Source organism: Ambystoma mexicanum, chromosome 13 (assembly GCF_040938575.1).
Source record: "Ambystoma mexicanum isolate Mex_15411 chromosome 13, UKY_AmexF1_1, whole genome shotgun sequence".
NCBI lineage: Eukaryota > Metazoa > Chordata > Amphibia > Caudata > Ambystomatidae > Ambystoma > Ambystoma mexicanum.
In genome coordinates, this window is record NC_090938.1 from 738,623,670 (window position 1) to 738,647,668 (window position 23,999).

At 52.3% G+C, this 23,999-nt stretch overlaps 1 protein-coding gene across 5 annotated transcripts in view; it reads right to left on the reverse strand.

The window, feature by feature from the left end:
- Positions 1–22,541, reverse strand: part of LOC138521867 (putative leucine-rich repeat-containing protein DDB_G0290503) — a 141,902-nt gene extending 119,361 nt beyond the window's left edge. Inside the window, exon 1 of one of the 5 annotated variants that reach the window (XM_069635018.1) lies at positions 21,811–22,541. In XM_069635018.1, coding sequence (XP_069491119.1) covers positions 21,811–21,909 — 99 coding nt within the window. In that variant the 5' untranslated portion in view covers positions 21,910–22,541. Of the gene's footprint in view, positions 1–15,218; positions 15,371–15,404; positions 15,744–21,810 lie in introns of those variants that run through there. The other 4 variants (XM_069635015.1, XM_069635014.1, XM_069635017.1 and 1 more) reach the window with 4 other exon arrangements.
- Between the last annotated feature and the right edge of the window lie 1,458 nt (positions 22,542–23,999).

The following is a 23,999-nucleotide window of genomic DNA, read 5'->3' on the forward strand; positions in this document are numbered from 1 at the left end:
TCCCACGCGCGCGCGCTGAAGGCGAGGCGACACGCCTGTGGCCAGCAGCAGGGAATACTCCCGCGCGCGCGCACGGTGCAGGCGAGGCGACACGCCTGTGGCCAGCAGCAGGGAATACTCCCACGCGCGCGCGCACGGTGCAGGCGAGGCGAGGCGACACGCCAGTGGCCAGCAGCAGGCACTGCTCCCGCGCGCGCACGGTGCAGGCGAGGCGACACGCCTGTGGCGAGCAGCAAGCAGCTGAGTAATGATGCAGCTGGGAGAACCGGCTCGGGGAAGGGCGGCGGCGCACAGTCCCCACCTGTGCGCCAAGAACATCGGCCTGAATACACATCTGCAGGGCCGACGTGTCGGAGCAGAACGCCCTCCCGCCGCGTGGAAGGCGCGCAGCAGGCCCATGCGCCCACGCGGCCTGTGCAGATGCTTCCCGCACAAAATGTCAATATTGCATTTCAACAGAAGCCAGGAGATCGAATGAACTTGAGAATGCAGGTGAGGCCTCAATGAACAGTCGCAAGAAGTCATCCATAGGTGGCAACACTTCCCTGGAATAGAGAGAGGGGAGCAGAACAGGTACCACCTGCCCATCCCGGCAAAGCTACTGGCAGGACTCGTGCGCTCTCAGGCAGCCTGGCGGCTGGCACCCAGGCAGCCCACCCTCCAACCAGCTTACCTGCCTGCACAGCCTGGCCGTTTGGGGGCCCAGGGAGCGTGTAGGGGCGCAGCCACCTTCTCTACTTTCCCTGGAAACTGGCAGCGCCCAGCAGAGCCCTTCCTATCCACACTGGGATGGCTTGTGGCTCCTGGCAACAGAGGTGACCGTGGGAGAGGTGCCACGTTGCCTCCATCTGCTGGGAGCAATCGTCCACGTTTAAGTGCTGAAGCCATCAGCCACAGGGGGGTTGGGACGCTGATGTTCAATATGGTAGGCTGCAATGGTGCAACAAGTAACCGTGAGGTTGGCACAGTGGTAGAAAGTGTGGGCACCACAGGGCAGCTTTTGTGCTGGAATGTGGGCGCTTGGTGCTGTCAAGTAGATGCTCAGCATTCCACATGGGCGTAATTTTAGGGGGTGACAGGGGTGTTTGTCCCCCCAGCTTTCATGGCACACCATTGTGTCCCCATTCATTTGGCTGGGGCACCTTTTCTTCAAATCCTGTCCCCCCCAACTTTCTCAGCAAAGTTACTCCACTGGCATTGCAGCTGGACGTATTCAGCTGCATTGTAGCAGCAACTAGATACTTAGTTTGGCAGCTGGATCTATTCAGCTGGATTGTAGCAGCAACTAGATGTTCAGCGTGGTAGCTGGATTGTGGCAGCTTCATGGAGTCAGCTAGCTGCTCAGCGTGGCAGCTGGATCTATTCAGCTGGATTGTGGCAGCAACTAGATGTTCAGTGTAGCAGCTGGGTCCATTCAGCTGGATTGTGGGCGCTTGATGGTGTCAACTACATGCTCAGTGTGGCAGCTGGATTGTGGAAGCTGTGTCGAGTCAACTACATGCTTAGTGTGGCAGCTGGATCTATTCAGCTGGATTGTGGCAGCCCCATGGAGTCAGCTAGCTGCTCAATGTGGCAGCTGGCTTTATTCAGCTGGATTGTGGCAGCTTTGCGGAGCCAGCTAGATGCTCAGCGTGGCAGCTGGATCTATTCAGCTGGATTGTGGCAGCTTTGCAGAGTCAGCTAGATGCTCAATGTGGCAGCTGGCTTTATTCAGCTGGATTGTGGCAGCTTTGTGGAGTCAGGTAGATGCTCAGCATGGCAGCTGGATTATTCAGCTGGATTGTGGCAGCTTCGGGGAGTCCGCTAGATGCTCAGCGTGGCAGCTGGATTGTGGCAGCTCCATGGAGTCAGCTAGCTGCTCAGTGTGGCAGCTGGATCTATTCAGCTGGATTGTGGCAGCCCCATGGAGTCAGCTAGATGCTCAGCGTGGCAGCTGGATTGTGGCAGCTCCATGGAGTCAGCTAGCTGCTCAGTGTGGCAGCTGGATCTATTCAGCTGGATTGTGGCAGCTCCATGGAGTCAGCTAGATGCTCAGCGTGGCAGCTGGATCTATTCAGCTGGATTGTGGCAGCTCCATGGAGTCAGCTAGATGCTCAGCGTGGCAGCTGGATCTATTCAGCTGGATTGTGGCAGCTCCATGGAGTCAGCTAGATGCTCAGCGTGGCAGCTGGATCTATTCAGCTGGATTGTGGCAGCTCCATGGAGTCAGCTAGATGCTCAGCGTGGCAGCTGGATCTATTCAGCTGGATTGTGGCAGCTCCATGGAGTCAGCTAGATGCTCAGCGTGGCAGCTGGATCTATTCAGCTGGATTGTGGCAGCTCCATGGAGTCAGCTAGATGCTCAGCGTGGCAGCTGGATCTATTCAGCTGGATTGTGGCAGCTCCATGGAGTCAGCTAGATGCTCAGCGTGGCAGCTGGCTTTATTCAGTAGTGTGCTGGAATACAGGCTGGCTCACGCTGGAGTGGTCTCTGCCAGGCATGAGGTTATGTTCATCCCCCTTTATAGGGAATTCATCTACCAGTGTCCAAGTAACCCGGCTTTCTCGTTCCAGCTGGTCACCCTGAAAGAGTACACTGGGGAATCCCCCTCATGCCCTCTTTGCCCCCACGCTGCTGGGTTTTGCCCCAGGCATGGAGCGGTTTGAAGGGGCAGCAGAGTTGAATGGGGAGTCAAAGCCCAAAAACTGCTTGGAAGCACAATATTTTGGAAGATAGCGACAAAATAAGCTGCCACCTTTGTGGTCAAAGGGCAGAGGGCAAGGAAACTCTTGAGCGGGTGGTGCAATGCCAATGGGCATCACTGTGGACTCCCAATGAGTAGCGTAGTTGGTGTAGTAAAAAGACTTGCCGGTGTGGCAATGCCACTCCAGGCATCTGGTGGCACACTCTTCTCCGGGGTCTGTTGGCTTTTATTTTGTCGCCTTCCAGGGTAAGGCACGTTGGGCCACTGGAACCGAGAGGTTAAGTAACCTTATTATCCGGGGTCTGTAACCCCTCCCCCTATTGTGCCACCTGCCATGCTGTGCCCATTGAGCGAAGCAGAACCCAATAGGTTGGTAAGTTTACACGGTGGCACGTGCGGACTCATCGAGCGAACGGACATTCAAGTGATGGAAACTGAATCCGGGATCAGCCGGGGGGAGGACACAGGATGTGTGGAGGGACAGGGTTTGTCCACAGAAACAGGGAGAGATATTTTAATAGCATGAACCCAACTCTGGAGCAATGAAGCGCTTTATAGGCCGTCGAGCAAAACGTTGACAGAGAGAATTGAACAAGTCATCAAGTAAACTGTTCTAATCCTCACAGAGCAATATACGCAGGGGGAAGCACACAAGAAAACGGCAATATAGGTTACACCAACTGGTTGGCAAAGCAGAGGACACCGACATATTGGGGAAGAAAGAGCCAGGCCTTTAGTGCTTGCCACGCTGAGAGAGGCTTGGAGCAGTTCGGATTGGCACCGGGATGGAGTTCCAGAGGACCAGAGCATAGCAAGTGAAGGACCATGTCCTCGTTTCCTCCTTGGGAGTCAGTCTAGTTTCCAGTCTGCAGATCCTCTTACTGCAAGATCCCGCTGTGCCGCCCAGTGTTTTTAGTTTGGCCATCAGGTAGGCCAGCGTACCGGCGGTTGGTGCCTTGTAGGTGGCACACGCAGGTTTGCACCAGAGTCTAGCCGTGATGTGGAGCCACTGTAGTTCAGGCAAGGTTTAGTGCCTCCCTGCGTACCTTTCGGGTGCCGCCATCTTGGTGGCAACTAAAAGGCAGGCTTTTTTTAAAGAAAAGGGCCCCCCCATTATTTTGACGCACTTAGGTCAATAATAACCAGCTGGTTGTGGTGTATTTTATAGCCAACCCAAGTTGCAATATTCTTTATTTGCCATCAAGTCTAATTATTGAACTTTCTGTGTGAGCACATGGTGTGTGGACGTACAGGGTGGGTAGAGGGACGCCAACTATTTAATCAACCCAAGTGTAAATGCTCCTAGACTTTGCAGGCAGGAGAACCGATGCATAGCCTTCACCCCATGGCAGGACAGACCAGGACCATTGTTCTCTGGGCCCAACCACCGGGCTCTCCCAATTGCAGAACACTTGACTTAGGCTGACCAGGCAAACTCGGTAGCCAATCATGACCAGTCTTCCTCCATGACGTCATACACAGGGCAGACCAGGGCTTCATAGCGGCTCATTGATATACAAAGCACCGAACTTTGCTATCGCCCACGGTTCCGAGAGATCCCACAGCAACACAATGCCCTGTTCTGAGAGATGCAAACCATGGCAGAGCCAGCCTTCCCTCTTAATATTATATATTAATATTCTATACAGTCGAACTTTCTGAAAAGCACCTGGGGCCAGATTACAGAAATTTTGCACCAGTGCAAAGTGGCACAGTATTAGCACTAAGGCAACGTTTGCCCTATTTCTAAAAACACTGGGACACATTAGAAAACCATTGCACCTCGACAAGTGCAGTTTGACATGTTATAAAGCACCAGGACAAAAAATATCCTAGTGCAAGAGGCATTTTCAGTGCATTTTTGCACCAGGGCACCGTTTGTCCTGGTGCTATGTGGAATGGTATTAGAACAAGGAGGAACTTTGCCCTAGTGCAAAAATTCATCTTTTTTTGCACTAGGACATTTTTTCCCTGGTGCTTATACCATGCCAAACAGCACTTGTCATGGTGCAAGGGTTTTCTAATGATTCCCAGTGTTTTTAGAAATTGGGGAAACTTTGCCCTAGTGTTAATACTGTGCAATTTTGCACTTGCACCGGTGCAGAGCTTCTGTAATCCGGCCCCTGGCTGGCTAGATTGAGACATCTGAAGTCAGCAAGCTGAGAAATGACATAATGTCTTCATGTACAGGCTCCAAAAGGGATCCGCTCAGAGATATGGGCTTGTATGCTACTTGCTGGACATTCTAGCCAGGTTTCTTTAGACCCTTGTTGCGCAGCACACATTGCTGCCCAGCAAGGGTTGACTCCATAAAACTGAACACCATGCAACACCCTGTGTGCTATATGTGTGTGAAGAATTCCAGGGTTTCAAACGAATTGCTCCCACCTATAAACTTGCTGATTTATAGAAACAGGTGGGATTTTACTTTACAGGGCTGTAGAGAACACGGTCAAGCTCCTTGTTGCTATAGGGTTATATTTCTGCCCCGGCTGGGAACTGTGTTTTTTCAAAGCACCCGATTCCAAATTACTAGGCTGGCAGGCGGCCATCTCTCTGAAAGAGCCCCCACCCCTGGACAGCACTGCATGGACAGGTGGCATTCAAAGGGTGCTGAACTCTGACACGTTGCCCCGTTAAACCTAAATGTCCCCATGCTTAGGAGCTGTGTTACATCTCACCCCCCCACCCCCCCCCCCCCCCGCGCTCTGTGCCAGCCCTTTGGGAATAGTCCCAAGCTTTATTAGTAGTCTGAACCTGTCACGCTTAAACATGTCCCTTTTATGATTCCAAATACTCCAATGGGGTCGTCAAGCCCCACGTCAGCAAACAATCAAATGGCCATGGGTTCCCACTAACCTCAGCCACACTCATTGGCTAGATTCTCCAGAGGAGTGGCTGCTCACCCAAGTACAACTCGCAGGTAGTGGCGATCACAGAAGATGCAGGCGTTTACACCTTTTATTGGGCTGACTGGGGATACTGGAGCAAAGCATTAGCTTTCCAAGTCCCAGTTAGAATAGTGGAAACGGTAGTCCACAACATCTGGAGAGTGGCAGGTTGCGGACCCCGGGCTTAAAGAGAGCGGGCGAGGATGGCCTTTGTGGGCTTTACAGGCAGGGAGTGAGAACGGAAAAGACCACACTTCGGGGGTCCGATCTGCGAGATGGAATTCAGGTGTGTGGTAACCGGGGACTGCCCTTCACGGCAGATCCGCAGGGGGTAAGGGGACACCCTGCAGGATCACCCAAAGCACTGGGGTGTACATGGTGACAGCTGAAAAGCAGAGTCTTCTTTATGAAGCGCTGCGTGCTGCTTTCAGAGGCTTCAGGGCGCCTCCCACCAATAGGCAAACTGGCAGTCACCCCATGCATTGGGGGCGGAGGCGTTTAATCAATCACACAGCCTGCGTCACGGTGCAAAGGAAACCGGGCGAACTTCCATCTCAACTCCTGCTGGCAGTGAGCCATTTAACTGGAGAGCGCTGCCAACTCCTGCCCACAAACAGAGCGACCTTTGAAGCCAGTCCGCAAAGCACACACAGGCGGACCTCGGCTGGGAATACGAAGTTAATAAGTGGGGAATGGCCCGGACAATGGCACTGCCAGGGAAGACTGGATAAGGTTAACCACAGCTGCATGGGCCGTTCCTATGGGGTGGGGTGGGCCTGAACGCGCATGGAGTTGCAAAGAAGAATACCTCACCCCATCGTTAACTGATGCGTGGGAGATTATGTCTCCCAGTGCAACTGACGGCAGCTGCGGGCCCTGCACTGGCAGAAAAAGAATACAATTCATTGCATACACCTATTGCACCTTGGTGTACAATCCACACCACACCATACCCAGCATCACAATGTTACCTGGCTTCCCCCAAGCAAAACAGACAGGACCTGAAATAGCATCATAACGAAACCTAGCACTTCGCAACATATAGTATATGCGCACGCGCAGTATAAGAAGCAACCCCCCCCCACAAGAACACAGATTAAATACCAGGAAATGCATATGGGAGGCTGCGTGAATGATGAAAGGAACTCTAGCCGGGGGTCTGTGTGTACTACACACAGTTGTGTGTCTTTTAGACAACTCTCTCCACGTGGAAGTATGTGTTTTCATGTATGCAAGCGTGTTGGCCAGCGCTTTGTTGCCTTACAGCCACTTCATAGCGCATGTCCACCTTGTAGACGGCGTCATGGTGAACACCTGGTCTCGCGTTGACCAGCTGTATGTGACTGACTGATTGGTCAAAGGATTCTTTGATCTGTGGTGTGAAGGATTTGGGGGTCCGGTGGGCGGGCATGACATCTAAAGGAAAGGGGCCCCTGCCAAATGAGGGGGACAAAATGATGTGCCACAAAAGTTACGGTGGAGGGGGAAAGGGGGCAACTTAATGATTGCCCTCTGGTGAGCGGTGTGCGGTCCCAGTTCAGTCTGCTGTGGGGTTCTAAACTACACCTCACCAGCACTGCGTCCAAAAACTGGAGGCACGTAGGTATGGAATGAGTGTGAGTGCAAGCAGAGTGAGGCAGCTCCTTCTAACGATTCATGGAATATTTGCACGGTTCAAAGTGACTTTGACTTTGTGCCTGCACCTGCTTGCTCGCTGGACCCAACACAAGGCTGCTTGTCCTTCTGTGCAAAGGGGACACCGCCAGGTACGCTTGCCTGAGCGCCTCGTTTTCGCGTATGGGCCCAGTATGACCTGCTTATGGATGGTCCCATTTTGTAATGGCACAAGAGAAAGGAATGCAAAGTTGCCTGGTGGCATCCCCAGTGGTTATGATTAATGTAGTGCTTCCCATCCATCACTTTTTGGCATATAATATATTTCTCAACATACTAAGGTAGCAATCCTTGAAAGTACCTTTTGCAGAACTCTGGATGCATGTGTGGGTCTCAGGCTAGAGTACTAGGAATACAGCTCAACATGCCCGCAGCAGAGGCCATTGCTTGACCTACAGCTCGTGAGCACACGAGGAATGACCTTAAATAGCATCCCACATTGTGTGTTCTTTGGCAGATCACCGTCCATTGCATTCTCCACTATGCATTACAGGGGCATTCATTATAATTCCCTCTTTTGCTTTCTCAGCCACCTTCTCTCGGTTTGTCCCCCAAACTCCCACGATTTGAGTGCCCCTTAGAAAGAGGACATATGTTGGCAGTGAAGCAAGGGTCTGCAACCTGCAGCCTTCCAGATGTTTTGGACTGCTATGTATTTATTTATTATTGTTTTTTTTATAACGCGCTTAATACTGGGGCTCGGTTTCTAAGCACAGATACGGGATTCAAACCTCTGCTGCTCTGCCTGGTCTTGCTTCCAAGACCTTGTAACAAGGGGGTTGTCCTCCCCTCTATAAATCTAGGAGGTGTACAGGGAGAATTCAGTGTACACTGGTTATTTAGACCCTAATGGGAACACATTTCATTCTGGGCAACCATTAAGAAAAGCAACATGCTTACTGATGCTAAACACATGACTAAAAAATATATGTAAAATGAATTTTAATTTATCATTTAACTTTCTATTATGAGCTTTTTTTAATGAACTTTATATTGCAAAATAATCCAGTTGTTTCTTTTCATAACAATCCATGATGTCCATTCATGAAAAAACATACACAGTTGAAAATTCACTATATAATGGAAACTGTACTCAGTGACATGAGATGTAGGTTCATCATTTTTGTATATGACCAACAACTTGAAAATCAAAATTTCCTATGTCATTGAGAATGGAGAACACACTGTGAGAAGGTAAGATGGGGAGACGGTTGAATCTGTCTCCTGCGCCCGGCTAAAGTCTGACCTTATATTCGGTTGCTTCCAAGACCAGCACGTTGCCCCTGTGCTATCCTCCCTTCCCCATGCACCTGCAGGGGAGTTGCTAGGTCAGGAAAAGACCCGGGGCTACGCTGACGTCGGTACTGTTGGGACTGGGGGCTAGCTAGTCTTTTGGCTGTAGCTCCTGAGATTCTATCCGGGGCTACAACCAAAAGTTCGGGGGCTATAGCCCCCTTAGCAACGCCCCTCCACCTGCCATTATCCCTCCCTATAGCCTATGACTAGAGTTGTAGTACAAAACATCTGGAGAGCAATAGGTTGCAGACCCCTGCATTAAAGGATATCTTAAAAAAACGTCCCCCCATCAAGCTGGGAATAAAGTTGGCTTGGGAAGGCCCAGGCCGAGATGGGAGCTCTTGTCTAAGCGGTCAGCTCTCTACCCTTGACAAATTGTCTGATCTTGGTCAAATCATCATAATCCATCTTTAACTCTAAACCAAACTGTATGATCCTGGACAAATCACTTAGTTGGAAGCTCTCAGAAAGCTTGTAAACAAAATGGAACCAGAGACCTTTTGATGGGCAGACAAAGTGGACAATCACTCATCGCCCAACACATGTTGCACGGCAACAAGCGTACTGCAACTTTTCTACACAGTCTTCCAATATAGAACACAAAACATTATTACCTATGATAAGCGCTACAAGCCCATAAGCACCAGAGCACAAACAAAAAAGCAAACAAAAACAAACAACAAAACAAAAATAAAAGATAAGAAAAATCAGAAAGACAAGCAAACGATAGAACCAGGCAGCCGAGAACTAAAATAGATAGGTCTTAAGATTATTTTTAAAAGAGAGGGTAGTTGGCAAACTGCAAATAGGAAGAGACTGACTGCTCCACACAGTTGGTGCTGCTTCCCCATTAGCTGGAGTTCTGAGCGGCCCAATTCCAGACGCAAGGGGTCCTGAGACCGCAGGAGTCTTCTGGATCCTTGAAGCGTGATCCTAGCAATGAGGCGGGCAGCTGCTGAATCATGCAAGACTCTAAGGGTAAGCGAAAGAATCTTGTGCTTAATACGGTCCTGAGCAGGGAGCCAGTGGAGCGATCGCATGGAGAAAGTAACATGCTCCCGTCCATGCAGAAAGATTTCAAATGGCACAAACAGCGCCATTTTGAATGACCTGCAACTTGTTGATGTTGGCTTGAGAGGTCCCTAGAAAAAGTCAATTTCAGTAGTCAAGCTCGGGACACATGATAGCACGCGCCAAAGTGGCACCGCTTTGCTCAAATAAGGCCTAGTTTGTCTGAGAAGCTTGAGATCTTAGGAGCAAGAGGGTCGAAGGTAATCAGTACGAGTATTCATGGATAAATCAGAATCAAAATAAACCCCCAGTGGCTTAGCTTTCTGGACCACTGGGATGGGACAATCAGAGATAGAGGAACGGACGTCGAGTTTTTTAAAGTCTTTACCTAGTACCCAGAATGAGCAGTTCAGTTTTTGTGTCACTGAGGGATAGTGAGTTGGTGTCTATATTGTGGTCTCCAGAAAGTTGGAAGCGAACCTGGGTATCGTCTGCATAATTTGTATAGCGGACACTCAGCTGATCCAGGATGTCGAATAGTGGTTGGGTATATATGGTGTAGAGAGTAGATGCAAGGCACAAACCATGAGTACGCCACAAGGGAGTGCAGTAGGAGAGACTATGACATCATCCACAAAGACTTTGGCGACCCTATTACAAAGAAAGGAGTCAACCCATTTGGCCGTGGCACGAGAGAAATTAGCGACATTAGGAAGTCTTCCCGCCAGAATGGGATGATCCACCAGGTGGAAGGCTGCGGTAAATCAAGCTACATCAGGACGGCAGTATGCCCCTTCTCTAGAATGCTTGTGATATTATATTTAAGGTCAACGAGCGCGGTTGCAGAAGCGCGACTGACAAACGCCTAGAATATTGTTGATATCCAAATAATGTTGGACGAGAAGATACGCCACCCCATCAATGATCTTCCAAGAGGAATGGAACACAGGTAACGGGCCTGTAGTAACTGCCCATTGTCTGATCCAGAGTTTTCTTTTTAGTTTAGGCCATTGGATGGCACGTGCGCTACCTATAAGCTGAAACTATTCCATTGGAGTACAGATAGGGAGGAATGACACGAGGCGGGGCACAGAGTCTGCAGGTGTTGTTTGGTTATGTGCCCACCCATTGCCTGCCCATGGCCATGCCAATCCCTATGGCCATTCCGTCCCCTTCCCGCCTCTGCCCGCCCAAACCACCTCCCGATGGGAACTCTTTGAGCTCCTTGTAATTAAGCCTTACGATCAGTCTTTGCATTCAAAGGGCCTGCCAGTGTTTGTTCAAAGCAGTCTTCTGAGGGTTAATGACAACTGGAGCTGTAAACGAGCTGCTGGTGTAATAAAAATGTCTTATTAGGTCTGCCTTCAGCCACTCGATTTATAAGCACCCTGCCTGTCCTTCATTGAAGTCCCGTTAAAAACAAGCATTGCCAAAGCCAACAGTTTTGGCTTGTGCATAAGTTTTAGGCTTTTGCCAGGTACTGCTATTAGATGCCCGGGCACTCGCATCATGTTGCACCTGCTGCCAACAATTGGTAGTTAATACCACTTGGCAAGTGCCTTTCCCATGCCTACACAAAAGCTCGAACTGTTGGCATTGCCAATGCTTGCATAGGAGTGGTGTAATCCATGCCGGGTTTAAGCAGTCAGGAACAAGAGAAGCATGAAAGGAGGAGGGAATGGTTTTTGGGATGATGGGAATCGGGGCATTTGTGTATAATCGAGGGGGGCATGTGCCACCCTTGCACGAGGAAGGTTTGATTGGACTCACCCCCCCCTTGATATGATCTCCAGAGACATGGGGAATAGAGAAAGGGCGCGCCTTGGAGTCATTCCTGGGGCAGAACTTGATGGACAGGGTGGTAGCTTGCTCCCACACCGGGCACGTGTTTTTGCAATGTTTGCCGGATGCAGATCAGGTTTTGCTTATCTGCGTGCTCAGCGGGCAAACACGAGGCCTATCGGCTTTGCCAATGCTGCCAGCGCCCTTCTCTTTATCCAGCAGCTGGCAGTGATCATGCAGGCCTGCTTTCAGATTCAGTGTCTGGACCTCTCAGAGCCAGGCACGGATGCCACTGCGCCCAACTTCCAGTCCCCCCTCCCCTTTCTTCTCAGGTGCCAGTTAATACTAACAGAAGCCATTCCATGGGCCTGGCATCCCAGTGACCATCTGCCAACCCCTGAAGCAGACCCGAGGAACTTACTGGGGAGGAAGAGACAGGCTGCTATGCCACAGGCCCGGCATGGCAGGGCGCAGGGCACGTCACTGTGCGCTGGTTATCACTAAATAGATGCCATGGCTGTCTGCAGGGGTGGACTGGCCTATATGGATCTCTTGAGATTTCCTGGCGGGCCTCTGCACCCTGGGCAGGGCTGCACTGGTCTACAGGGAACTCTGGAGATTTTCCGGCCTGCCTCTGCACCCTGCGTAGGTGTGGACTGGACTATAGAGAACTCTGCACCCTGGGCAGGGGTGGACTGGCCTATAAGGAACTCAGAAGGTTTCTCAGTAGGCCTCTGCACCCTGGGCAGGGGTGGACTGGCCTATAGGGAACTCTGGAGATTTTCTGGAAGGCCTCTGCACCCTAGCCCAGCCAAAAAAGGGTGGACTAGTCTATAGGGAACTCTGCACCCTGGGCAGAGGTGGACTAGCCTATAAGGAACTCAGAAAGTTTCTCAGTAAGCCTCTGCACCCTGGGCTGGGGTGGACTGGCCTTTAGGTAACTCTGCACCCTGAGCAGGGGTGGACTGGCCTATAAGGAACTCAGGTTTCTCAGTAGGCCTCTGCACCCTGTGCTGGGGTGGACTGGCCTTTAGGGAACTCTGCAACCGGAACAGGGGTGGTCTGGCCTATGTTAATGTTAAAGGATATTAAGGTTAAAGGATATTTGTACCGTGCACTATCACCAACGGAGTGGTCCCCTGGTGCTCTGGCGGCTCAGAAAAAGGGTGGGGGTGGGGAGAGTGAGTGGAAGTAAGCTGGAAAAGTGCAAGAGAGCAGTGATGTGCTGTTGGCGGCCTCAACCCGAAATTCCGTTGGCTGGGCTTGGGGGGGTTTTCTGGTTGGTAGTCTGTAGTGAAGTTTGTGCGGATCGTTGTGTTATAGGTTTGTGGTTGTGTTTGGTTAGAGTTTGAGAGGTATATGCAGAGGGGTGAAATCGTTAGTGGGTTGGCTAATTGGGCAAATTCTAACAATCACAATTCGATGGACGTGTGGCACATACTATCATTTTAACCCCATCTAGGTGCAATGCCGGCTGATATTTACGATTACGTCTAGATGCGACGCCGGGTAATGTTCAAGATTACGTCGAGGTGTGGCACATGCTAACATTCAGTCCTATCTAGATACGACGCAGGCTAATGTTCTCAATTCTAAGTGTGACGCATATTAACATTCACAATCCCATCTAGAAGCGGGGTAGGCCAAAGTTAAGAATGCCATCTAAGTGTGTTGCATGCCAACATTCACCTTTCTATCATTTGTATCAGAGTTCTATCAAGTGTGGTACATGCTAACTTTCCTAATTCCATCTAAGTGAGGCAGATGTCGATGTTCACAAACCTATCCAGATGCGATGCCGGCCAGCGTCCACAATTCCCTCCAGGTGTGACACTTGTTAACATTGACTGGTATGTTAGGATACAGTGCAAGTCAACATTTCCAATACTGGTACGGATAAATTGGTGGTCACAAATCTTTCTAACTATGCATGGTCTGAGTCTATGGCAGTCTATGTTATGGGAAGGTAAGGTAGAGTGGCAGGGCTTTCGGTTGTGGAGTAATTGCTCTACACCCCACCCATGCCACACTCCCAGTTTTTGTTGGTGTCTGTTAACTGCTGGCTTCTGTGGCTTCCCCGGCGGACATCTGCAGACACTTTGTGGAGCTGCCCTTTGCCTTGGGGCTGTCCTTTGCCTTGGTGCCCTTAGCCAAAGGGGCTGCCGGCAGAGGACTGGCCTGGGAAGGTGGGTTATGAACAGGGAACCAGCCAATCGGGGGAAGGGCGTGGTTCGGGAGGTGGGAGGAAGCAGAAGGGATGCAGGAAAGGAGAGGGAAGCATGGATGGTGGTCGGGCCAGGGGGGTGGCTGAAAAGGCTGGGATGTAGCTCCCCAGGGCCCAGGAGGGTCCTGGGGGTAATGCACTCACCTGCACCTCTCGATGTTAAAGGAACTCAGAAGGTTTCTCAGTAGGCTAGGGAACTCTGCACCCTGGACAGGGATGGACTGACCTACAGGGAACTCTGGAGATTTCCCAGTGGGCCACTCCACCCTGGCTCGAATGTCACTACATGCATGCCAAGTAATAAGGGGTGTCAATATTATCCGGGGAAAAAAAAACTCTCAAATGTGTACAATTACTTCCCTAAAATAAAAGACTGCGTACTCACAAGTGACTTGTGGCCCTCTGCCAAGCCCCCACCCAACAGAAGTGTACAGATCTCTTACAGTGCACATGCCTAACTGCAGCACAGACACCTCCTAAGAACTGCAAGGTCCACAATGCACTTCTTCCCAATTAAAACACAGACGACCCCACAAAAATCACATGTCACAGAATACAAAGAAAACGAACAGAGCTGAGCTAGCTCCCCGCACACGATAAGGGAAATCTTGAGCATTCTGGGACTACATGTCCCAGAATGCACCCACCTTGAAAGAGCATAGACGTCACCAGAGGCCTAAGGTGACAACTTGCAACCACCACAGCCACTCAATGACGGATAATTCAATAGGTCCAATGCCGAGCTATTTGAGAGGGTCCCATTGGGGCTATTGGCGCAATTTATTTCTGCCTGTCGCAATGGGTCATACCAGATACCCTCTGGCAGAGACTGGCAAGTGCCATGTGCCGAGCCTTGCCATTCGTGTACGGAAATGTGCATGGGGAATCAGATATTAATATTGTATTTTAATTGAAAGTATTGTGTGTAATTGTAATTGATGTATGTAAATCTGAGATTTGTTTAATTTAATAATTTCATTTTTCTTTATATGTAAGATTGAATTATTTAACCAGTGCATATAAAAAATACATTTTCCCGTAAGAAAAAAGAATGTGCGTTCTTATACAGCGCTTCATGGTGATTCCTCCCACTGCTAAGCGCTGGGAGGACAGGTGTTTGATCTCGGAACGGATGCGGTGGCTCTGTCATGCAGGTCTCCCCCGTGCTCGATGCGAGCGCTTAACTCGGCCATATCTGCAAAGGATTGCCTGCACTCTGCCTCGATCAGCACTGACAGCCCCGAAGGACTACAGAACCCAGAATGCACCCCATCCCACCCACTACAGCTTTCTACAAGTCACACAGTATAAACACCTGGAAGGATTCTCACCCGGCAGGTTATAACTTGACAGCTCTACTGTTCACACAGATGAAGCCGCCCCCACCCATTAGGGGGGTCTGGGTTTCTTGGGGTGGGTCGCAGTCGACCTCGTTTGCATCCCCACCCCCTATATTCCATAGTCCATGTAGCCTTTAAATCCCACCCCCTGTCCACGTGTACCCAAGCAAGCCTCAGGTATGGCCGCCCCCTCGCACCCCCTCTTTCCGAGCAGCGTGCATTGAGAGGGTGGGGGGGGGCTAGAAGGACGCCCCCCTTCATGGCACCATCGCGAGTAAGGCCTCCACACAGCTGTAAAGTTATATCAGAACATTACCTGCCCCAGTCACACTCCTGCTCCGGCGGCGCTCCTGATCCGAGACGGCGGACTCTGGGCAGGAACTGGGAGGCGTGGGCGGGATCCAGTGCAGCCTGGCAGGCGTGGCCCCCCACCTGACAGGACCCTGCCCCCAGAGGGGTGGGGCCCCACCTGACAAAGCCCCGCCCCCAGAGAGACACTCACCTCGCTCCAAAGTTGGTAAACATGAGCCCTGCCACGCGCAGGTGATCAAAGGGCCCGAGAAAGCAAGGGCCGGGCTGGAGACCACGCGGGACCCTCTACACGAGGCCTGGGGCGCTGCAGAGTTGTGGAACACTGTAGCTGGAGTCCGAGGGGCTCCTGGGGTCTCTCAAGATGGGTGCAGCGCTGCACCGCGAGAAGGACTGGCGAGCACAGCAAGAGTGGCGCAGGATGGGCGCAGTGCATCAGAAAAGGTGTAGGGGCTTCGCAGTGAGGTTAGACACCCGCAAGAGATTCTCCAACACCCCCCCTGCGCCCTCCCCCCTGGGGCTGGAGGGTGCTCCTGTCAAGCCCTTGGAATCCAGCTTCACCTCCCTCCGCCCAGGGACGCCGCCCTCCCCATGCAGCCAATGGCGCCTCCTCTCCAGGGATCAGGGCAGCCGCCCGCCCACACCTGAGAGATCAAAGTCTCAGAGCTCAGGAGCAGCATCTGTCAGGGACTTCCTGCTCCTTCCCCACATGACATGGAGGGGGGGCACTGCACAGGTGCAGTGCAGTGTATGTTATGTTATGTTATGTTAAAGGTACTTATATAGCGCACCGTCACCAACGGAGTTGGTCCCCAGGCGCTCTGGAGGATCTGTAAACGAGAAGGTGGGATGGGTTAGTAAGGTGAAGAGGGAGTAGGATAGTGAGAGGAGTGGTGTACTGTTTGCAGCTTCAACTCGGAAGACCCCGGGTGCAGAGCTTTGGTGCGAGTATTGGATCGGTGTCAGTCCGCGTGTGCCGTTGGTGCGGCTTATGTGTTGTTGCAGTGTGGTGAAGTGCGTGCAGCTTCTTGTGCGAGAGATGGTTGTGTGAGTTTTTTGAGTGAGATAAGTAAGCAGAGAGTTTAAGCTTATATTTGTTAGTGGTTTATATGTCATTTAACATGCTTACATTCACAGTTCTGTCTAAGTGTAGTACTTGCTGGTCTGCATAATTCTCGCTAACCTTCCCAATAATGATCTAGATCTGGGCGGGATAATGTTCTCAATTCTAAGGCTGGCACATGCTAGCATTCGAGTTCCATCTAGGTGTGGCAAGTGCTAACATTCACAATCCTATCTAGATACGGCGCAGCCTAATGTTCTCAATTCTAAGGCTGGCACATGCTAGCATTCAGGTTCCATCTAGGTGTGGCAAGTGCTAACGTTCATAATCCTCTCTAGATGCGAGGCAGACCAAAGCTAAGAATTCTAACTTAGTGTGGTGCATGCCGACATTCACATTTCTATAATTTCTATCAGAGTTCTGTCAGGTGTGGTGTATGCTAACCTTCCTAATTCCATCTAAGTGAGGCAGATGCTGACATTTACAAACCTATACAGATGCGACGCGGGCTAGCGTCCACAATTCCGTGCAGGTTTGATATTTGGCAACCTTGACTAGTATGTTAGGATGCAGTGCAAGGCAACATTTCAAATACTGTCATGGATAAAATCAGGCTGGTGGTCACAAATCTTTCTAAGTATGCATGGGCTAAATCTATGGCAGTCTGTTATGGGAAGGTAAGGTAGAGTGGCAGGGGCTTTCTGGAGTAGAGTAATTGCTCTACACCCCACCCATGCCACACTCCCAGTTTTTGTTGGTGTCTGTTAACTGCTGGCTTCCCCTGAGGACACCTGCAGACACATCTTGGAGCAGCCAATGTCGGAGACGCCCTTGGTCTTGGGCCCTTAGCCGCAGGGGCTGCCTGGCAGGGGGCTGCCCTGGCAGGGTCCATTAAGGCTATGGTATTAGCCAATCACGGGTGAGGTGGTTGCAGCAAAGCACCTGACCAATCAAGGTTGGAGGGAGGGTTGGGCGGCAGGCGGAGGGAGGGGAAAGGGAAGAGGGAGCAGTGAAAAAAGAGTTACACGCGGGGCCTGGAGGCAACCCGCAATGCTGGCCTGGACATTCTGGGGCACACAGGGTCAAGATACCCAAGACTGCTCACCTGGGGAAGCCGGGTGGAAGTGGCGTTCCCCACGGTGCAGCAGTGCTGCGGTGCCTTGCTGGAAGGCGCCCAACCAATCAAGGTTGGAGGAAGGGTTGGGAGGCGGGCGGAGGGAGGGGAAAGGGAAGACGGAGCCATGAAACAAGAGTTAGCAGAATACGCAGGTTCTCTGCTCTGCAGACTGCACCGCATGGGAGCAGGATGCACACACTGTAGAGGCCGCACTGCACACATGAGGTGACCTGATGGGCACAGACTGCACTGCTCAGGAACTGTGGTCTGCAGCGCATGGAGACCGGCTGCACTGCTTGTGAACTGTGCTCTGCAGCGCACATAGACAGGCCGCACTGCACAAATGCTGTGACCTGATGGATACAGACTGCACTGCTCGGGAGCTGTACACTACAGTGCACGTGGACAGGCTGCGCTATACTGATACATTGCTCGTGTACAGCAGGGCAGGATGCGCAGCTGGGGTACTGGGATCTGCAGTGCATGGGGCCAGACTTTACGCACTGGCAGGGTACTGTAATCTGCAGTGCATGGGGACAGGCTAGAATGGCAGGGTACTGGTGCTCTGCCGTGCATGGGGACAGGCTAGACTCACTGGCAGGGTACTTTGATCTGCAGTGCATGGGGACAGGCTACACTGGCAGGTACTGTGATCTGGAGTGCATGGGGACAGGCTAGTCTGGCAGGGTACTGTGATCGGCAGTGCATAGGGACAGGCTAGACTCACTGGCAGGGTACTGTGCTCTGCAGTGCACAGGGACAGGCTAGACTCACGGGCAGGGTACTGTGATCTGCAGTGCATGGGGACAGGCTAGTCTGGCGGAGTACTGTGATCTACAGTGCATAGGGACAGGCTAGACTCACTGGCAGGGTACTGGGATCTGGAGTGCATGGGGACAGGCTAGTCTGGCAGGGTACTGTTCTCTGAAGTGCATAGCGACAGGCTAGACTCACTGGCAGGGTACTGTGATCTGCACTGCACAGGGCCAGAATAGACGGACTGGCAGGGTACTGTGATGTGCAGTGCATGCGAACAGACTAGTTTGGCAGGGTACTGTGCTCTGCAGTGCATAGGGACCGGCTAGACTCACTGCCAGGGTACTGTGATCCAGTGCATGGGGAAAGGCTAGACTGGCAGCGTTCTGTGATCTGCAGTGCCTGGGGACAGACTAGCCTGGCAGGGTACTGTGATCTGCAGTGCACAGAAAGGCCGCACTGCACACAAGATGTGGCCTGATTGGCACTGACTGCACTGCTCGGAAACTGTGCTCTGTATGATGGAGATAGGCTGCACTGCACGGGTACAGTGCAGTGTACGCGGCACAATGCACTGCTTTTGAACTGTGCTCTGCAGCGCACATAGACTGGCCACACAGCACAAATACTGTGACCTGATGGGTACAGACTGCACTGCTCGGGTGCTGTACACTACAGTGCACGTGGGCAGGCTGTGCTACACTGGTACACTGCTCGTGTAAAGCAGGGCAGGATGCGCAGCTGGGGTACTGTGATCTGCAGTGCATGGGGACAGGCTAGTCTGGCAGGGCACTGTGATCTGCAGTGCATAGGGACAGGCTAGTCTGACAGGGTACTGTGATCCAGTGCATGGGTACAGGCTAGACTGGCAGGGCACTGTGATCGGCAGTGCATAGGGACAGGCTAGACTCACTGGCAGGGTACTGTGTTCTGCAGTGCATAGACACAGGCTAGTCTGGCAGGGCACTGTGATCGGCAGTGCATAGGGACAGGCTAGACTCACTGGCAGGGTACTGTGTTCTGCAGTGCACGGGGACAGGCTAGACTGGCAGGGTACTGTGATCTGCAGTGCACGGGACAGGCTGCAGCGCACAGACAGTGCAATCGGTCATGAGGGGACAGACTATATTGCACACATGCTGCCCCCTGGGGCTGGTGGGGTAAGCTTCCCCGCGCAGTTACTGCAGGATGAAATGCGGAGTCAGGCTGCTGCACTGCATATATCTTGCACACTACCACGAGGGACCAAACGACTCTACATATGCAGGTGTGGTGACAGGCTGCGCTTCATAGATACTGCACAACGTACTGCCAGCGAGCAAACAGCCTGCACTGCACACCTTGGTGTGGTGGCAGGCATACTTGGGGGCAATGCCCGAAATTGCAGCCCATGATTCTAGTGGGGGCCAGAATGGGCCACGTTTTAGCCAGATTGGGGCCAGTTCCACAAGTTACTACAGTCGTTTTAACCAACGTTGCTAAGAAAATATTGTTTTAAACGCACTGTTCTCATTATATTTTACAAGCAATTCCAGGTTGGGTAGCAATCAAACAGTCTATTCGGACATTTACTGAATTTCAATGGATCCGGGCCACTTTCTCATTGGTGCCCAGGCCGATGATGCGTCCCAGCTCCACATTGTTGACAGGCTGCACTGCATAGGTTCTTAACTGCACACTGTACTGCGAGGGGACAGACTGCACTGCACACTATGTGACGACTGGATGCACTGCAAAGGTTCTTAACTGCACACTACTGCGAGGGGACAGACTGCACTGCACACTATGTGACGACTGGATGCACTGCAAAGGTTCTTAACTGCACACTGTACTGCGAGGGGACAGACTGCACTGCACACTTTATGTGGCGACTGGATGCACTGCAAAGGGGACAGACTGCACTGCACACTTTATGTGGCGATTGGATGCACTGCAAAGGTTCTTAACTGCACACTGTACTGCGAGGGGACAGAATGCACTGCACACTTTATGTGGCGACTGGATGCACTGCAAAGGTTCTTAACTGCACACTGTACTGCGAGGGGACAGACTGCACTGCACACTTTATGTGGCGACTGGATGCACTGCAAAGGTTCTTAATTGCACACTACTGCGAGGGGACAGACTGCACACTTTATGTGGCGACTGGATGCACTGCAAAGGTTCTTAACTGCACACTGTACTGCGAGGGGACAGACTGCACTGCACACTTTATGTGGCGACTGGATGCACTGCAAAGGTTCTTAACTGCACACTGTACTGCGAGGGGACAGGCTGCACTGCACACTTTATGTGGCGACTGGATGCACTGCAAAGGTTCTTAACGGCACACTGTACTGCGAGGGGACAAACTGCACTGCACACTTTATGAGGCGACTGGAGGCACTCCAAAGGTTCTTAAGGGCACACTGTACTGCGAGGGGACAGACTGCACTGCACACTTTATGTGGCGACTGGAGGCACTGCAAAGATTCTTAACTGCACACTGTACTGCGAGGGGACAGGCTGCACTGCACACTTTATGTGGCGACTGGATGCACTGCAAAGGTTCTTAACTGCACACTGTACTGCGAGGGGACAGGCTGCACTGCACACTTTATGTGGCGACTGGATGCACTGCAAAGGTTCTTAACGGCACACTGTACTGCGAGGGGACAGGCTGCACTGCACACTTTCTGTGGCGACTGGATGCACTGCAAAGGTTCTTAACTGCACACTGTACTGCGAGGGGACAGGCTGCACTGCACACTTTATGTGGCGACTGGATGCACTGCAAAGGTTCTTAACGGCACACTGTACTGCGAGGGGACAGACTGCACTGCACACTTTATGTGGCGACTGGAGGCACTGCAAAGGTTCTTAACGGCACACTGTACTGCGAAGGGACAGACTGCACTGCACACTTTATGTGGCGACTGGATGCACTGCAAAGGTTCTTAAGGGCACACTGTACTGCGAGGGGACAGACTGTACTGCACACTTTATGTGGCGACTGGAGGCACTGCAAAGATTCTTAACTGCACACTGTACTGCGAGGGGACAGGCTGCACTGCACACTGTATGTGGCGACTGGCTGCACTGCACAGATACTTTACACTGTAGTGCAGTGTAATGTCGAAGGCATTAATACGGCGCCCGTGATGAAAAGGTGCACTGCAGGCGCTGCACCCTGTGTGCAGTGCACTGTTGTGGTGATTCCTATTCTAAGGGCTTCTCTGCCCAGCCCCACCCCCAGCCCCAGCCCCAGTCCCAGCCCCACCCGCAGCCCCACCCCCACCCCCAGCCCCACCCGCAGCACCCGCCCCCGCCCGCAGCCCCACCCCACCCCCAGCTCCACCCCCAGCCTATGTAAACACCCATTCTTATATGTCTATCCCCCGATAAGCACAGGTCGCGGCACCCCCACTGTGGCCCTTTATTTGAACCTGCAGGTCTTCCTGGTCACCACCGGGTTGGGGGCGAGTCACCCACCCAGTCTGGTTTCTCTCTTCATTCGGGGGCGTGCGGTCCTGCGGTTATAATGGGAAAATCAAAACTGCATATACGAGACTGCACCCCAAATCACCACTGCGACAAGAACATCGGTTCGGAGTTCTGGCGTTTCCTGCCCATGAAAAATATCGCTTCTTGCCAAATACTAGTCCGAAGTTGTGGCTGGCTCACCTGATTCCTGAAACGGGGGGTGGTCGTGTGTGTGCCAGTTCGCCACGATAGTGTCTCAGGCCCGGTCCCCGTCCCTTCTGCTTTCGCAGGCTGTGGCATTCTGCATCCTGGGTCACCTCTTCCTTGCTGTCAAGTTGTGTGACCTTGTGCAGCCTGGGGTCTGAGCTTGTGCTGCCTGCTTCCAGACTCCACTTCTTTCTCGGGATCTGATTTTGGGCTGCCCGGTTCCTGACTCCCTGCTGGCACGGGGTGTGATCTTGTGCAGCCTGGTTCCTGACTCCCTGCTGGCACGGGGTGTGGTCTTGTGGTTTAGGGTGTGATGTTCTTCATCCATTTTCCCCACTCTCCTGCTATCACGCGGTGTGATCTTGTGCAGCCTGCTTCCAGAAGTGCCTGCGCTCTCAGCCATGCGTGTGATCTTGTGCAGTCTCTTTCCTGAATCCTCTCGTGTCATGGTGTGTGATATTTGGATCCTGGCTGCCACCTCTACCGCTGTAACATTTTTTTGCACCCTGGATCTCTACGCTCCTGCTGTCTCGGCCGCGCGCTTGATTTTGTGCAGCCAGGTTCCCAACGGATCCGCTGTTACAGGGGGTGAGGTCTGAGTTGGCGCAGACTGTGTCCCCGATCCCCTCTCCCCGGCGTGGAGCGGTCTTTCACGATCCTCGGAACTTCTTTTCCCCTCCACCCTGGGGTGCTCCGCCAGAAAGTGCCAGCTCTGGCCTGCGGGTCGCGGGCCGCCAGGGTGGAGGGAAAGCTGGCGTGCTTATTGGAGTAGGCCGTGAATGAGCAGCGGCGGGGAATGAATGCGCCTTCTATGGAATATGTCTGCCCGGCGCTGCTTCCCCTGGGGTGGGGGTTACCTTTCCACGTAGGCCGGCCAGCCTGTGTGAAGATGACGTGGGAATTACACAAGCCATGCATTATATATTGTGTCGTGTTAACAAGCTTTCCTACTGCGCCCGTCACCGCTGGAGTGGCCTTACAGCTCGGAAGCTGGGCCGCATAGTGGTGCATAGTGCCCCCCGCCCGGGGTGAGTCAGACCGTGGTCTGTGGAGCAAAGGGAATGGGGGGTGGGGGGATAGGAGAAGAGGGAGTAGACTACAAATACAACAGAAAGGTACACAGGGGTGGGAGGGCAGGGTGCATGCTTGTGGTAGCAGGGTGGGAAGGTACACAGCGGTGGAAGAGGAGGGTGCATTCTTGTGGTAGGAGTGGAAAGGTACACAGGGGTGAAGGAGGGGGTGCATGCTTGTGGTAGCAGGGGTGGAAAGGTACACAGGGGTGGAATGGCAGGGTGCATGCTTGTGGTAGGGGTGGAAAGGTACACAGGGGTGGAAGAGGAGGGTGCATGCTTGTGGTAGCAGGGGTGGGAAGGTACACAGCGGTGGAAGAGGAGGGTGCATGCTTGTGGTAGCAGGGGTGGAAAGGCAGGGTGCATGCTTGTGGTAGGGGTGGAAAGGTACACAGGGGTGAAGGAGGGGGTGCATGCTTGTGGTAGCAGGGGTGGAAAGGTACACAGGGGTGGAATGGCAGGGTGCATGCTTGTGGTAGGGGTGGAAAGGTACACAGGGGTGGAAGAGGAGGGTGCATGCTTGTGGTAGCAGGGGTGGAAAGGTACACAGGGGTGGAAGAGGAGGGTGCATGCTTGTGGTAGCAGGGGTTCGTGTGTAATCACTGGTAGTGGCTCAAACAGATGTTGGGTGGAAAGAAAGTGAGTAAAGCCTTCTTGTGCTCCGGATCAAGTGTTCTGTGAAGGCAGTTTCTAGTGCAGTGATTTCGATCCTCCAAGAGCCATGCCTGCTTGGATGATTGTTGAAGGATGAGATTGGCCACACAGGTTAGGTGATGTCGGAAAGGTAGGCCCCAGCCCTGAACGTAGGCTATCAAATGATAGCACTGCAGAGCCATCTACTAGAGATTACAACTGGTTTACTGAATTGAAACCCTCTCCACATTACACACTAAAAAAGCCCTGGGCAGCACACTAATACACCAAACCTCTAAACCACCCCCCAAGAAAAATAATAATGACCCACCCTCATTCCCACAATGGCTCTCTCCCTGGACGTACATTCACACAATCCCCAAACCTAGCTTGTGATTAAAATATAATATTTATTAGATGTTTAATCAATTGTAACTTATTTGGGCTTTACATTTCTTGGACTTGTGGCAACCCAAGCAA